At 34.6% G+C, this 15,863-nt stretch overlaps 2 protein-coding genes across 13 annotated transcripts in view; one reads left to right on the top strand and one right to left on the bottom strand.

The window, feature by feature from the left end:
- The window catches only part of Naaladl2 (N-acetylated alpha-linked acidic dipeptidase like 2), a 1,175,859-nt gene that overhangs the window by 900,563 nt on the left and 259,433 nt on the right, over positions 1-15,863 (top strand). The gene's annotated exons all lie outside the window — the stretch shown is intronic.
- On the bottom strand, positions 6,178-10,671 carry LOC107149471 (prothymosin alpha-like). Its single transcript, XM_048814270.1, has one exon. The coding sequence runs from the start codon at positions 7,606-7,608 to the stop codon at positions 7,291-7,293; it is 318 nt and encodes a 105-aa protein (XP_048670227.1). The 5' UTR covers positions 7,609-10,671; the 3' UTR covers positions 6,178-7,290.

Genomic DNA, 15,863 nt, shown 5'->3' with positions numbered 1-15,863 from the left:
TCAATAAACTGATCCATGAAAAATAATTGGTTTCCAAAATGGTAGAGGTGAGGAAAAAATCTCAATGAAAAGGTAAAGAATTGTTTAAATTGGAGATCAAAGGATTCTCAGCTAAAAAAAAAAAAAAAAGATTCTCAGCTTCCCTTCTCAGCAGTGTTTTGTCTGGATCATGATGCTTGCTTCACCCACAGAGTGGGGTTGCTAGAGTGAGAGGTTTAATCCTAGAGGCTGAACTGCCAGAGGTGGGGTTTAGGCCTAGGTAGGCTCTGGGCTCTCCACTAAATTCCTATTGATTTAGAGACTTTTAGTCAGTGTAGCACCCCCAGGGCCCAGAAATTTTGGGCCCATACTGGAGAGTGTACCCCTGGGATCTCCTTTAGGTTCTATTCATGTGGTGTAGGAGCCAATTTCTAGTCCACTTTGTCACCTGTGGACTGCAGGTTTAGTCTCCTGGTTTTGGGTTCAATCTCCAAACTCAATCTCATGCACTTTCAAATTCCCCACCAGGCACATCTCACCTAGTGGGTCCTGAAAGCAGCTGGATTGTAGGGGGAGGGGAAAGCCAGGTGAGTTCCCACAATCAGTTGTCCCTTGTGCAAACCTCTCTCCACATTTGATTTTCTCCTGGTCACTTAGGCACACTGGGTTTGCTAGGCCTGTGTTTCAGGCCAGCCTCTGGTTTGCCAGCAATTGGCTCCCTCAGCTTCCAGCCCCTCCATTGTGACAGCAAAATGGTTCCTTCCTCTGTCATCTGCATGCCACAGTGACAGATGTTCCACCCCCCAGCCCCCATACAAGGATATTGTGCAGCGTGCCTTTCAGTTTAGGAGGGCAGTGTCTTTAATCTTAAACTCTCCGTACCCAGACATGTGTCAGTACTCCTAAATATGTGGGTACCTTTAATTGCTTTTTCCTATGACTCCATTCATGGAGTGACCATTGTTGCTTGTGCCTTTGCTGCTGCTGCTGTGGTGCTGGTCATTTCTTTCATATTTTATTATATCCAATCTCCCGAGTCCCCAATCTGTTTGAGTGTCTACTGTTAAATTCCAGTAAAGTCCCCCCTGTTTTTGGTCATTCATCCACCTTGCTAAAAATCTTCCTATCTGCCTCTCTTGGTTTCACACCACAAAGCAGCCAAGGTAGTGAACTTTCCATTCCACCGTTTGAAACCCCTGCCCATAAATATTCTTGTAGGCAAAAATGTCTTGCCTGGTGAGCTATGGCACCCTGTAATGGTGTGCATGTGGTCAACTGAGGCCACAGAGAGTCTTGTACTCTCAATACCTACAATCTAGTCTCCCACTGTGGACATACATGGACATTTATGGCAATGATCCAAATATTATTTGTTACATGTGCCAAATATTGATTAGGAATCACCTGTTACAAAAAAGAGATGATCAGAATTATTTGTAAATGATAATAAGGTGTAGTTCAGTGATAATGTGCATGATAAGCTTGTACAAAATCCTGTGTTTCCCTGGCATGGTGGCGCATGCCTGTAATCCCAGTGACATGGAAGGCTAAGGCAGGAGGATCATAAATTCAAAGCCAGCCTCAGCAAAAGCAAGGCACTAAGCAACTTGGTGAGTCCCTTTCTCTAATTAAAATACAAAATAGGGCTTGATATGTGGCTCAGTGGTCAAGTTCCCCTGAGTTCAATCCCCAGTACCAAACACACACACACATACACACACACAAAAAAAAATTCTAGCACAAAGGGAGAGAGAAAAGAAAGAATAATTTTATATATCAATATTTGATCAAAAGCTTCAGAAATGATATCTTTTGTCATGAGCAATTTATGTAGAATGGTTATTATGAAAGGTTATAGTGGACTTCTGAATAAAGTTATAAAACAGTTACAAAAGTACATTGAGTATCAGAATCAAATAACTTGTTTAATGCAGGCAATATAATATAAATTTCTCAAAAGGATTTCCAGGGTAAAATATTCTTTTTTGAGTACTGAGATAAAAAAAAACACTGCCTCTTAATGTGGAATAATATTGTTTATCTCTTATAGTTGAACTCTACATCAAAAGTTTTCCCTTCCACGAATCCTTTAGTTCAGCATGATTGGTCTCAATTGCCATTCATTCTTTAGTGTATGGAGTAGTCAATCAAGCAGCCCTGAAAAGTACTAAAATGAAATCCTTGAAGTTGAAATTGTAGCTTTGAGAGATGGGATACTTTTTGTCTGCATTCCCACTTTTTATCATTATCCTCAAAGTATCTCACAAAGAAAAAAGACATTAAGACACATGGAGTATGAAATACTAATCACGTATGATGGAAAATACCATTCAAAGGGAAAGATAAAATCCACATAAAGGATGATGATTGTGAGTGTGTCTGATAGTATGCCAACATACTAGTGCCTTTGGCAGAGAAAGAGTAGCCTGAGGAAATCATTTGTCCATAATAAATCCAAGCATTAAAATAACATTCACATAAATGTGAACATAAATATAAATTGCAACAGCACATGCATGAATATGTACACATATTCCTACGCAGATGTAAATTACATGTATCCATCCATAGTTAAACATCTATATAGACGTAAATCATACATGTTACATGGCTGTATAAAATATTATCTCACTACTAGTGGTGCCTTTATAAATAATTACTGCACAATAATGAAAACAACAAAACAACAATCCCTTTTATTTTCACAATTAAACATCATTTTTTCATCTACCTGACTGGTATCCAGAACACATGTATGTTTCTTTTATTGGAAACATACTCAAGCTCTTCTTACCATTAAATATGTTGTGATGTGCTATTGTTTACATGGAAAATAAGTTCATGATATATTTTAATGTGAAAACACATGGTTCATTACAGATGTTGTTATATTTATGAGTATGTTTATATATATATATATATATATATATATATATATATATATATATACACATATATAAATGCAGGTATACATTTTAATATGTTTATATTCAAGTAATATTTATATGTATATACTCATATAAATGTTAATAACTAAATATTGAATAACTTAGGTGATATCTATGGGGTTGTAGCCTTTCTGGTGATTTAATTCTTATTTGCACTTTCCCTATCTTCTCAATGAATATATTAAGCATATACATTAGCTAATCAGAAAACAATAAATCTATTTCCATTTTAGAAAAGAAAATAAAGACTGACTTTGTCTACCAAATTTATACCTGTATTGTTTGGGTTCAGCTTTCTTAAAAACAAGACTGAAGTTGTCAGAACTCTAATTAAAATAGGGATCATCTAATACTCTCAAAATTCGTTTTAACTGTGGGAAATTCTAAGTATTCATCAGTGGACTGACTATATTAACTATTTACTGCTCATGATCATACACACTCATTTTCCACATTACATCAGTTCACCATAAAGCATCACAGGGCCCAATATGTTTTATTTATTGACCTGATCTGTATTATTAGTTTGATTTGGTGTATTATCTAGATTGAAGATTGCATTCTTTCAAAATTCAGAAGACAATTCCTTCATTATTTTTTAGATTCCCATATTGCTAATTAGAATACAGTGTAATTCTGGCTGCTTCTGTTAAAAAGAAACTTCTTTTTCTTTGGCAGCATTGTAGCATGGTTATCTTTGCTGTTCTGAAGTTAAAGGTCCCTTCCTGAGGATATTTCTGCACATAGTGGGTGAGACACTCTGTGTGTCCTTCATAGATGGTGAATTTCCTTAAATTTTAAAAATATTTTTCCACTTTATATTTGTTTTGTTCTTTTTATATAAAATTCCTCGTTACTGGCTGTGAGAGACCAAGACTGTCTCTCATACTGTTTTCTTCAAATTTCTCATCTCTCTGCCTTTCTTGAAAAAAAAATTATTTAAAAACAATTTCTTGGAGAAAACCTCTCTTCCTCCAAAAGGATTTCTTCCTCCCAACCCCATGGAGATCTTCTGATTGTATCTTTCTCAAGGCTGACTCTCTCATCCTCCCTTTTTCCCTCTTTTTTTTAAATCTTTTTATCAGACAAAGCTGTACTTTCTCCTACCTTTTTGATTCTTTCTTCTTGTACATACATTGCCTTTATAACAATTTATTTTCTACCTTAGTTTATGTTGGTATTTCTTTGTCATGTTGGAGTTTTTCCCCATAATTCTGATAATTTTTATTATCTGTTAAAACTTTAGAAAGAGTTCATCCCCCCTGCACAGTGCCTGGCATGTAATGAAGACCAAGCCATTCCATTGTGTCTCATTCATTCAGTTTTCTACCATAAAAATGGGTGCTTCTACATGAAAGAGTGTCCATAAGTAGAAGGGACATTGACTTTTCCATATATAGTCTTGCAACAAATTCCCATTTCCCAAGTCATGCCTCATTCCCTTGATGTGTTCTCTTGGGACCTTCAAGTCCTGAGCTTATGTGAATTTCTATTTGGCAAATTGAATATGCTTGTGCCCTCTGCACAAATTTCATTGTTATTTCCTTTTTCTAACTAAATCATTCACCACTTAATTCCTCATTTTCTAGCTCTTCTATTGACATCTCTCTTTCTCTTTGTGTATTTGAGAGTCTTGGACAGTTTTTATTATTTTTACTTTAATTTATGTCTCAGGAGGGAGAAGAGATTTACAAATGTGTTTAACCTGCAATTTTTTCAGAAAATAGTTTTATGGATATCCAATCACCCAATTTTTTACCCAGTGAACAAATGCATAACTGGTCTTAGATTTCACACTTTTCTATTATGTTTTGTTTATGTCTCAACTTCTTTAAGTGATTTAAACTAATTTATCTCTCTGTTTTTTTCAAAAAACATCAATTATAATGTTCAACACCAAAATTTTTGCCTTTAAAAATGAGTGCCATGGTTATTGGTATACTACAAGTAAATAATAGGTAAATTTAAAAAATAAGGATGAGTTTCTAATTGTAATAAGAACAAATGGCTGATAATGGGTTGTATATCAAAATGATTAATCTAAATTCTTAAGATCAGCACTCTATTTTTTTCTCTAGATTAATTTTGTGGAAATAGCCATCCTATTAAAAAAGTAGAAGTAAGATTTTGCAATGCGTGTGCCATATAGGTAAGTGTTGTAAGCCTTGGTTCTGGATCAGGATCAGGCAGCCTGAGTACAAATCATCACTAAGTTTGAATTTGTCCCTGTACAAATTGAAGAAAGAGAGTTTTGTTTTATTATCAAATACAATACTGTAAATGCTTGGAAAGCACTGGTAGGGTACCTCTCACAAAGAAAGTAGTAAATTAATATTGTTGGGCATGAAATATTTAGAAAGATGAGAGAAAGTCTTTTAGTTTCCAAATAACTGATTGACTACTATTCCTTCCCTAGTATTTATTTGAGAATGATGCTTGAATAATCTAAGATAGATTGCCCTAAACTTGTTCTCTATCCTAGTTGGCACCACTTATAGTAGTTCTGTACCTACTCTTTCTTATAACTAAAAATATTTAATACTTTTGGAATTCTTTATTTATCATGTCCCAATCAATTTTCTAAATGCTAGAGACTAGAATCAATAAGAATACAAAAATCCAGATACTCCTTCCTATTTCAAATCTGTTGGAATTATGATGACCAACATGGGGTAAAGAGCATGATAAAGAACAGGTGTGGGAGAAACGTTGGTATATATTATTGACCTTATTTCCTTCAGGCTGTGTCAGGACCTGAGATAAGGTCTCTAATGCTTGGATCTCTCCTTTTCAGAAGACAAAAAATGGAATGAGTATTCAATGATTTGGGATCAATTTGAGACTATTGTTATTAATTTGTTATATAACTTTATGGGTAAATTTTATGGCATTCAGTTTCTTAACCTTTAACATGAGAAAGCCTTTGAGATAATAGTTTCTAAGAATATTTTCTGATCACATATTTTATTTTACATCGCATTGCTCATAAATGACCTGGTAGGACCATCTGTGCTTTCTTTCTTTAGTCTTAATCCAAATAATTTTCAAAAACTCTTACTTCAAGTTCTATGAACCAATTATTGGTGACTCTAAATATACTATCTTATGTATAATAACACATTTTAAGTCATCTGAACATTCACATTATAGAAATCAAGAAATTAAAATCACCATTTTTTATATAAATACTTTATCAATCATAAAAGTTAGTTTGTAGTTGAAATAGATGTTATTTAAAAAGGAAGAAAACTATCCTGCTACTTTTTCTTCATATTTAAATTCTATAAAAGTTGTGATTTGAGGGAAAAAAAATGGATTCCTTGAACATTATGATATATAATGTGAAAAGTTTCTTATAAATTCTTAAGATTCAACAAAACCAAAGGATTGACTGACAAATACCAAAGTAGGATTTTATTTTTAAGTTTAATTTCATTATATCGAAGTTTAGTTCATCCAGATTCTCAGGATTGGAAAAAAATTTTTTAAGAGTAAAGCTGTGTGGGCTGGGGTTGTAGCTCAGTTGTAGAGCACTTGCTTTTCATGCATGGATCACTGGGTTTGAATCTCAGCACCACATAAGTAAATAAAATAACGATATTGTGTCCCTCTACAAATAAAAATTTATTTATTTATTTATTCATTTATTTATTAGAACAACTCAGCAAAATAAAATTCCGGTTTATTGTTTCACACATACATCAAACAGGCCAAAAATAAATAAATAAATAAACAGCAACTTCATAAACAAAGAAAAGGAAAAAAAAAAGAAAGAAATATTTATATCTTTGGCCTTTTTAACCATCTCATACAAACCAACTATTTAGAGTACAGTTAAAGTACATAAACAAAAAAGTTATTGGAATGCTTGGAATAAGATTGTTTTTTTTTGTGTTGTTTTTGCTTTTTTTTTACAAGTTTTTTTTTTTTTTCTCTCCTTTGAGACTATAATGAACATGGTCACACCACAAGTAAAGTCAGAAGTAGAATGGAGAACGCTCCAACGGCTGGTTTGGTCATAGGAGATCATTAAAAATGGCTTACCCCTAACAATATGTACAAAAATATAAAATGTAAATAAAAAATACAAACAAATTTTCCTTTTTTAAATACTTTTAAGAAAAAAAGCAGGGCCTTGGAAAGTTTGGTTCTTTTTTTCCTCCTCTGTTGCAAATTCACGTTGTGGTTGTGGTTGGGTGGTGAAGAGCGCCTGTCATCTGCAGGTGGCACTGCCCTTGGTGGGCGGGGGCAGGCCGGCCTCTCTACTCCAAGGTGACCACGTTCAGATTCTGAGAGGGGAAGTGGAGAGTGAATAGGTCACGGTGGCCTTTTATTTTTCCTTTAACTTTTCCTTTTTTGCTGTCTAGTCATCCTCATCGGTCTTCTGCTTCTTGGTATCAGCATCATCATCCTCGTCATCTTCAGCTGCCCCTTTGCCCGTGGCTGCCTCAGCCTCCTCATCTTCATCTCCATCCTCTTCCTCACCGTCACCTTCCTCCTTCTCCTCCTCTTCCTCACCACCCTCTTCCTCTTCTTCATCTACCTCATTGTCAGCCTCCGGTTTCCCATTTTCCTCATCAGCATTCCCATTAGCAGGGACGTCTCTTCCATTCTCTGCCCCCTCCACAACTTCCTTCATCTCCTTTAAGTCCTTGGTGGTGACTTCAGAGCTAGTGTCCATGGTGGGGCATGCTGGTGGTTAAAAAGGAAACTAGAGGGACTCTGGAGATAACGCTCCCAGAGTCCGCAGCGGCGGTGGAGGTGCCTAGCGGAGGTGGTTGCCGCGAGTGGGGAGCTGGACCTAGAAACAATGCAAGGATGGCTTTTCAGAGCAGCCAGTGGGGAACAAATAAAAATTTAAAAAAGAGTAGAGCTGTGATCTGAGAAACTTGGGAGCTTTGAATAATAAATTCACTTTCACTTATTTGAAAATTCTGTGGATACTATGGTGAATTCACAAAACTGGATTTCTATTGATTACTATTAATTGAAATGAATATTAGAGAGCTCATAGTAAATGAATCACATGTAAAAATTCTAAAAAATGAAACTTTTGAGGTAGACAATTAGACATCATTTTAAGTTCATTTTATTATGACTAGCTTAGCCCGTTTTTAATGGCAAAAATTTTAGTTCTGAAGCTGAGACTGCAAACATCAGAGCTTCATCCTCCTTCTAAAAAGTTGATTTAGAAATTCCAAATAGCAATGCAAAGAAATGCACTATTTTACATTCTTCACTTTTCTGAATTATCTTTCAATCTTATTAAGAACCTGAAGTTTTTTCTTCTCACTAAATAATGTCTGTGTATCTCAATTTATACACATACCTATTTTATTAGGTGGGAAACAACACTATATTTATTTTAACTTATCTGTTGTATAAAACTTACATGTGGTTTTGCTATATATAGTAGGTTGCCACTTGAAATACTTTAAAAAATATAATTTTCTAATATTTAATGTTTAATAATGTAAAGTCTTAAATGTATCTCAGGCTAATTTAATATAAATGTTTTTCTTAATCTCTTTAGATTTATTTGGGGGCTGTTTTCTTAAGAAAAATACCTAAGAAAATTTCCTTAAATAGTTCTGAATTAACTGCTAATACATTTACCTGGACACACTGTTAATGAGCTTTTCTATCAATCTTTTTTCATTGTATGAAAATGAATTAAAGTCAATTTCAAAATCTCCTTGAATTTTTATGATGATAATTATGAAACTTTATTCAATCATGTGAAAACATTAAGAATCGTAGGAATAATATTTTTAAGTGAAAAATGCTAAATTTATACTGTAATAAAACCCAGGAAGAAAGGTTATGATTGAGATGCAATTTAGAAAAAAAAATTGTCCCTTTCCTTTTTAAATGTTAACAGGTTTAAGATATAGAAATACAAATAAATAAATAGAGTTTTCAGTGACTTCCCCTGTGCCATCCATTTCACATGAAATAAATCGAAGCACCATCTCTAAAGTGACACTTTATAAAGAAGTGAGGAAACCTTTATTGTTATGTTCCTGGTTTATTTTGTAGCATTTCCTTCTTAGAAACCACCTAAATCTGCCTGGTCTCAGCCTCTGTTATATACATGTAGCACTTTCTTGGAAGAGAACCTGAGTGGGACGCTGTTGCCTTGAATGTCTGGCAAATGAGAAGCACCTTGCACTTACTAGGAGAGAATCAGTTTTGATTGTTAGCTTCATTATTTATTTTAATTTTTTTTAATTGTACATGAACACAATACCTTTATTTTATTTATTTATTTTTATGTGGTGCTGAGGATCAAACCCAGTGCCTCACACCTGCAAGGCAAGAGCTCTACCACTCAGCTACAATCCTTGCCCAGCTCCATTAATTTTAATATGCCAAATCTATTAATTCATTTTTTAAATTCTTTTTTTTAATTTGTTTTAATTAGTTACACATGACAGTACAATGACCTTGACATTTTTTGTCATTTTTTAATTTTATTTTTTTCAGACAGTGTCTCACTATGTTACTCAGACAAGTCATGAGCTCCTGGACTATGTGATCCTACAGCTTCAGATTCCCAAGTAATTAGGACTTGTAACAAATGCTCTGCTAATTCTGTGAATTTAAATTTATTTCTGAGTTGTGTTCTTATTCCTATTTTTATCTTATTTTTTAATTCTTATTTACCTCCTTATATTTTTTGCACCTAACTAGAGTTAAGTTTATAGCCTTAGAATTGTGGGATTGATGTGACAGGCACATGACTCAAAACTTAATATGAACCTTATGTGGACATTTCAAGATGCTTTTTTGTGGTCCATGTAAGGGCCCATGTATAATTAAATATGTCTGTTTCATCAGTTACTGCCCAAAGTATTGCCTCTTAGATATCAACTATGTTCTGATTATGATACTAGTACCTCAAAGTAATTTGATTTTCTTATATTTTGTAGTAAGCCTGCTATATCTTTTCTTCACTATAAACGACAAAGCCAAGTTTTTAGCTCCTGAGTGAAGTCTGAATGAAATCTGATCAGGTTTAGTTAAACCTAAAACCTTTGGCCTATTTGGTTCTCTTATGGAGAATTTGATTCTCTATTATTGTGACATTTATTCTTCATCCTCCAATTAGAGAACCGTTAGTGACATATCCTTTATTCATACTAGTAATAAATTTTTCATTATGTATACATGACAGTTATATATAGTAACTAAAAAATGAATACTAAATGTCTACCTCATGCAAGACCCAGTGTTAGGTGCCACGGCACACTGCAAAGAGATTCCTTTTCCATCACCCGTAATAATTTAACTTTTAGAGAGAAAATAATGCACATACATAAATCAATCTTATGCAAGGATGAAAATACAGGTACATTCGAGAAATTTTGATAACTCAGGGATTTTTTTTTCATTTGCTTTTGTTTTTACAGGGGGTTAGATTGTTTTGGCTTGAAGAGTCTAAGATGATCTCTTTAAGGTGGCATTTGAGTAAGGTATTGAAGTATGAAGATTATTTCATATTTAAAGTGGAAAGAAGTATTCTCTAGAACAAAGATGTATAGAATGCTTAAAGGCACAGAAGTAGAGACATGGGTGTGGGCATTCTTGGGGAGCAGGAGGTTTGTTTGCTTGGAGAGAAAGGAGAAGCCAAGGCTGCTTTTACTTATTCATTCATTCATTCATTCACTCATTCATTCAGTAAGTAAATGGGTGTTTCCCATGCACTGGAATTTTTAGGCACAAAGACTACAAAAAACAAGATAAAACATTCCCTTCTATGAAGCATTTTATTTTCTTTAACATTTATATAGCCCAGGCATATTTATTATGCTTTATGAATATTGATTACTTTAATCCCCATAATGACATCATGAGGTGAGTGCTATTATCTTCATGGTACCAATGAAGAACATTATACATACAGATGTTTAAGAAATTTGCTCAATTCATATGGCTAAGAAGTGGCAGATCCTTAATTTAAACTCGAGAATCTGGTTCCAGGGTTTGTGCTCTTAAGCACTTTGTTCTGCCACAAGAAATAGTGGCTTGGGAGATAAATCTTTATAGATAAATACAGACACAGTGTGAGTGGCCTTGAATGACAAGCAAAAATATTTGACAAAATCAAAACTGTAATCTAGAAAGAGAGTTCTGGCAACCGTAAATAAGATTGATTAGAAAATGAAGTTGTACAAGTGGGTGGCTATTGCTTTACTCTGGGTGACAGGTGATGAAGTTCTGAGTTAGGTGGTAGCTGTGATAATACACAGAAGATGATTTCACAAGGGTGGAATCAACAGGAATTGGATCAGAGAACAGTCAAATATAAGAAGCAGGGCCTCAGTCAGGATTCTGTAGATTACAAGTGACAGGAAGCCAACTCTAACTTGCTTAAACAAAAATGAAAATTTATTGGTTCATATATTTGAAGCAAGGCAATCTGTCTCTTACTCTTTCTCAGGACTGCTTCTTTCTTACTGACTTCCTTTTCAGGCAGGCTCTGTATATGTGGTAGTGAAGCAGGCTCCTGGACCCTTCAGAATTACATTATCCTAGAGTATGGAAAATCTCCATCAAAATGGAGCATCTTTTCTATATGCTTCAGATAAAATAAGCAAGAGTGTGATTCTCAGTGGCTCACCTTAGGTCACATGTTCACACTTGGACCAGGAGATTGGGTGCATCCTGTTTGCCTGTAGAAATGGAAAGAATAGTTTCCCAGAAGGAGGAGCTCCAACACAGATGACAAATAGGTAATCACTTCACAAAAGTTTTGAGCCTTAACAATTGAGAGTCTGAAAATACTTTTTCTCTGAGACATGCAGATGAGGTAATGGGCAATAGCAAGTTTGAGAGTAAAAATTAATAATCTTTCAGAGACATGGCAAGTTTGAATATTTAGGTAGAAATGACTACTGAAGAATTTAAAATTGTAAAATGAGTTTTAGAGAAAGGAGAATGCTAAATATTAAATATTAGAAATCAAGTGTGTATACAGCTGTTTGCTGGAACTGTGAACTATAGTGAATTTAAGAAAAATGGTAGTCATAGATATTAAAAGAGTTTCAAAGTCAAGTATACTATGAGAACTAAAAGATAAGTATTCCAAAAAGACAAGTTAGTCACTAAGATTAAAAACCACATAGAAATTGAGAAAGGGCTGATTAAAGACATTTGGACAAGAGAGACAGCAAATCAGTGATGACCTTCATAAGAACAACTTCAAGTAAAATAAAAGCACATTGTGATGAATAAAAAAGTTAACAAATGGGAATGGGAATTTAGACCCTAAATTTCTAGTTAGTGTACTAAATAGCCAGCTATTGTGGTCATGATGGGTAATTTTAGGTTTCAACTTGACAAGGCCACACCAGATATTTGTTTGAATGTCTTTCTGGGCACCTCAGTGAAGGTGTTTTAGATGAATCTGTAATCTCAGTAACACAGATTGCCCTCTAATCCTTGTGTGGCCCTCATCCCATCAGTAGAAGGCCTGAATAGAATATAAGGTCTTACCATGCCAGAAGGTGAAGAAAATGATTCTTGTCTGACTGCTTTGACCTGGGACATGGATCTTTTCTGGCTTTAATATAGACTCTTCTTTGTTCTCTAGACTGCCATCTCATCAGCTCTCTTGGTCTTGAGGCCTTTGGCTTTGGACCACAGTGACACAGAGGCAGGCCCCTCTGGGTCTCCAGGATGCTGTCTGCAGATCTTAGAACTTCACAGCCTCCATAATAGTATAAGTCAGTTCCTTCTAATGAATAAACCCTTGTGTACATGTACATGCTATTGATTTTACTTCTCTGGACAACCCTGACATATCAGGATATGTCTGATCTTTCAGTGTACCTCACAGTTGTATTTGAAGGCACATAGGTTCAAACTAGAGAGAAATTTCATTTTAGGATGGGATGAGTTATACCTCAAATATCACTCATATATGATTTGGATAATATTTAGATGACATTTTGGATTCAATTTTAGAGTTGATGCTGAAATGAATTAAGAACTTGAGGACTAAGGGGTGAAATGGATGTATTTTGCATATGATAATGACATGAAATTTTGGGAATCTTGGGGTGAATTACTATCGACTGAATAGGATTCTTTCAAAATTAATGCTGAAGTCCAAACCTCCAAGGTGACTTTTTCAGGAGACAGAGTCCTTAGGGAGGAATTAGAATGAAATAAGTTCATGAGAGTGAGGCCCTCCTCTGATAAGATTATGAATTTACAAGAAGAGGAAGACCTCTCCTTCTTTTTCTCTCCCCTCCCACCATGTGAAGGTACATGAGATGACTGCTATCTACAAGCCAAAAAGAAAGTCTAACCACCTGGACTTCCAGCTTCCCAAATTCAAAAAGTAAATTTTTGTTGTTTAGTTTACCCAGTTCATAGTATTTTGTTGTGGTAGTTCAATGTGATCAAGAGTTTAAATATAGCCAAGAAAACTAAAAACTTACAAAGGTATTCCTGATTATGTTCAAAATGGAGATAATAATAGTAATATCTGCCTTTTAGACTTGGGATAATGTTTAAAAAATACTTGACATGCTCTAAGGAAATGCTAGCTTTAAGTATATGGACGACACAGCGAGTAGGAAGGATGTGGTAGCAGCAAAAGTCTTGGCTTATTACAGGGATGTTTGCAGTGAAGGAAAGTAAAGAGACACATAGGGAAGATTCAAGATGGCTATATATTCCCTAATATTTCTCCTACTTAGAGATGGATCCCAGTGGCTTCTGCATTTTGTATTCCACAATGTTTACCCTGGAAAAAACCAGGCACCATGTGAAAAGTTCAATTATACTGATATAACCATCTATGTGAAAACCCTAGCTGGCCAAGGAGAAGTCAAATGAAGAGATGTCACATCAGACATGTATGAAGATGGAATCTTATAATTAGAGCCCCAACCCCATTTAGAAAAACAAATACTCACAAACAAAAAACTACATGAGAGACCCTGAGTGAAAATTCTTCCTTAGAACCCAATCAACCTCATAGAATAATAAGAGGAAAGAGTTAAAGAGTAATTATTTTAACCTAATATGGTTTGTTTTATGACAAAAAGTATAGATGTTTCTTATGGGTATGATGATGTCCAGGAATGATGTTGTTACCTTTTTTGTTGTTGTTGTTGTATTTTCATTCAATTTATTTAGAAAGTAGACTTCAAATTTAAGTAGACTGAAGATTTGTGTTTGGAAAAAAAGAGAAACTGAACTTATAGGAAAGATTTCACAAAATGAATGTATTAAGGGCCTAGAAAACATAATAGAAAATGTATTTGGGGAGTGGAATGTGTTTTGGCAAGCAGGATGAATACCTCTCCCTCTCTTAGATAAAGAGTGAATGGGAAGAGGAAGAGCAAAGTTGGAGACATAGAGTAAAAACTGTGAAAGGTGTCTATGTAAGATTAAAAATAAAATCCCATTTATTTAGACTGAACTCCTAAAGACTTGCATTATTGGGTTTTCTGAAGCTTTAAGGTTTCCCTAAGTATACTTCCTCCACCTTCTAGATTCTGGTGATTGAAGTCACTCCAAGAAATCAGAGGACTTGAAAATTCAAGGCTTTAACAGGCCTCAGCAGGCTTTAAGTCATTTACTACCACACTTACTTTTGACCCAGGAATTCTGACTGTGGCTATCATTACTTTCTTCTCTTACCTCAGGGTGCTGAAATTATTAGCTGTAGCACTTAAAGAGTCCTTTAACACAGATATTTCATTGCTTTTTGCTCAGGTGAAATGGGAAAAGTCATACATATGATTTTAGCATAGTGGTGCTTTGGCAGATCTGCCAATTTATCTTTTGCAGTGCGGGCCATGTAAACACTTCTAACTTTAATGCACTTCCCATGCGTCATCCTTGAATTTTCAGTGTTATTGGTGCAGAAGTAATTTCCGAAGGTCATCTTATAATAGATGAAAACTTGAAGATTCATGCAGTTTATGTTCCTTTTAGATAGCATTGTACAACATTGAGGAGCTATCAACTTTCATTCTCTAAATGTTCAATCTTATAATTTTAGAGATAAAAATATTTTATCAGTCTTTCAGGAGCATATTCCTTGGCTGTGAAAAATCATATTCAAATATGGGTTAAAAAATGTAAAGTCTTCTATTACTATTCCTTAACAGATTTTAATTCATCTCAGTCACATTTCACTGGACTTAAGATATTGAGAGAGAGAGAGAGATAGAGAGAGAAAGAGAGAGAGAGGAATACTTCTATGAATATACAGTTATAGGAAAGAAACATTTTAAAATATAATTCTCACTTTTATAGACTATATAAAGTAGAAATAGTTGGATGTAATCTCTTGGGTTGCTTAAATATAATTCACATTTATAAGTTAAAGTGTAACTATCATGCATTAATATTTTGTTATAAAAATGCTTCTATACTTTGCTATTCACATATTGGGACAAGTGTTATAAGGTGCCCCTGATACCTTTTAACCCCACTTGCTGTGTTCATAGCTTCTCTGGTCCACTCCCTCTGCTTTTGGAGGATGGGCATGCAGTGAAATGTATCAGTCAACCGCCATGATTACTCTAGCAGTTATGACACTATGTATAGATCTGTAGACTTTCTTCTCCTCTATCTGTACTCATCATTTCACCATTAGATCTATTCTATTTGCCTTTAAAGAGACATTATTTTTGCCTGTCTTAAAAAAATACACAAGATAATTTAATGCTGAGAAGTGAGACTATCTGTCATTGACACTGCTACCATGAATCCAGGGCTGATTTTACTGCAGTTATAATTTTGGGAAATTGTTATTCTGATGGCTGGCACCCATTAGAAACTCAATAAATGTTTGATGTATGCACAAATCCACACACACACACACACAAAAAAAAAAACAACCAAACAAACCAACAAAAACACAAGAAAATGTCAAACCTTTCTCTCACTGCTGCCTCTCTTTGTAGATAG

The sequence above is a fragment of the Marmota marmota genome, unplaced genomic scaffold, assembly GCF_001458135.2.
Source record: "Marmota marmota marmota unplaced genomic scaffold, marMar, whole genome shotgun sequence".
Taxonomy (NCBI): domain Eukaryota; kingdom Metazoa; phylum Chordata; class Mammalia; order Rodentia; family Sciuridae; genus Marmota; species Marmota marmota.
The sequence above is the reverse complement of the archived record's forward strand: the minus strand, read 5'-3'. Positions and strand labels throughout refer to the sequence as shown.

Bases quoted from the DNA above. Each gene is read 5' to 3' on its own strand.
- LOC107149471 (XM_048814270.1), bottom strand. From the start codon at position 7,608: ATGGACACTAGCTCTGAAGTCACCACCAAGGACTTAAAGGAGATGAAG.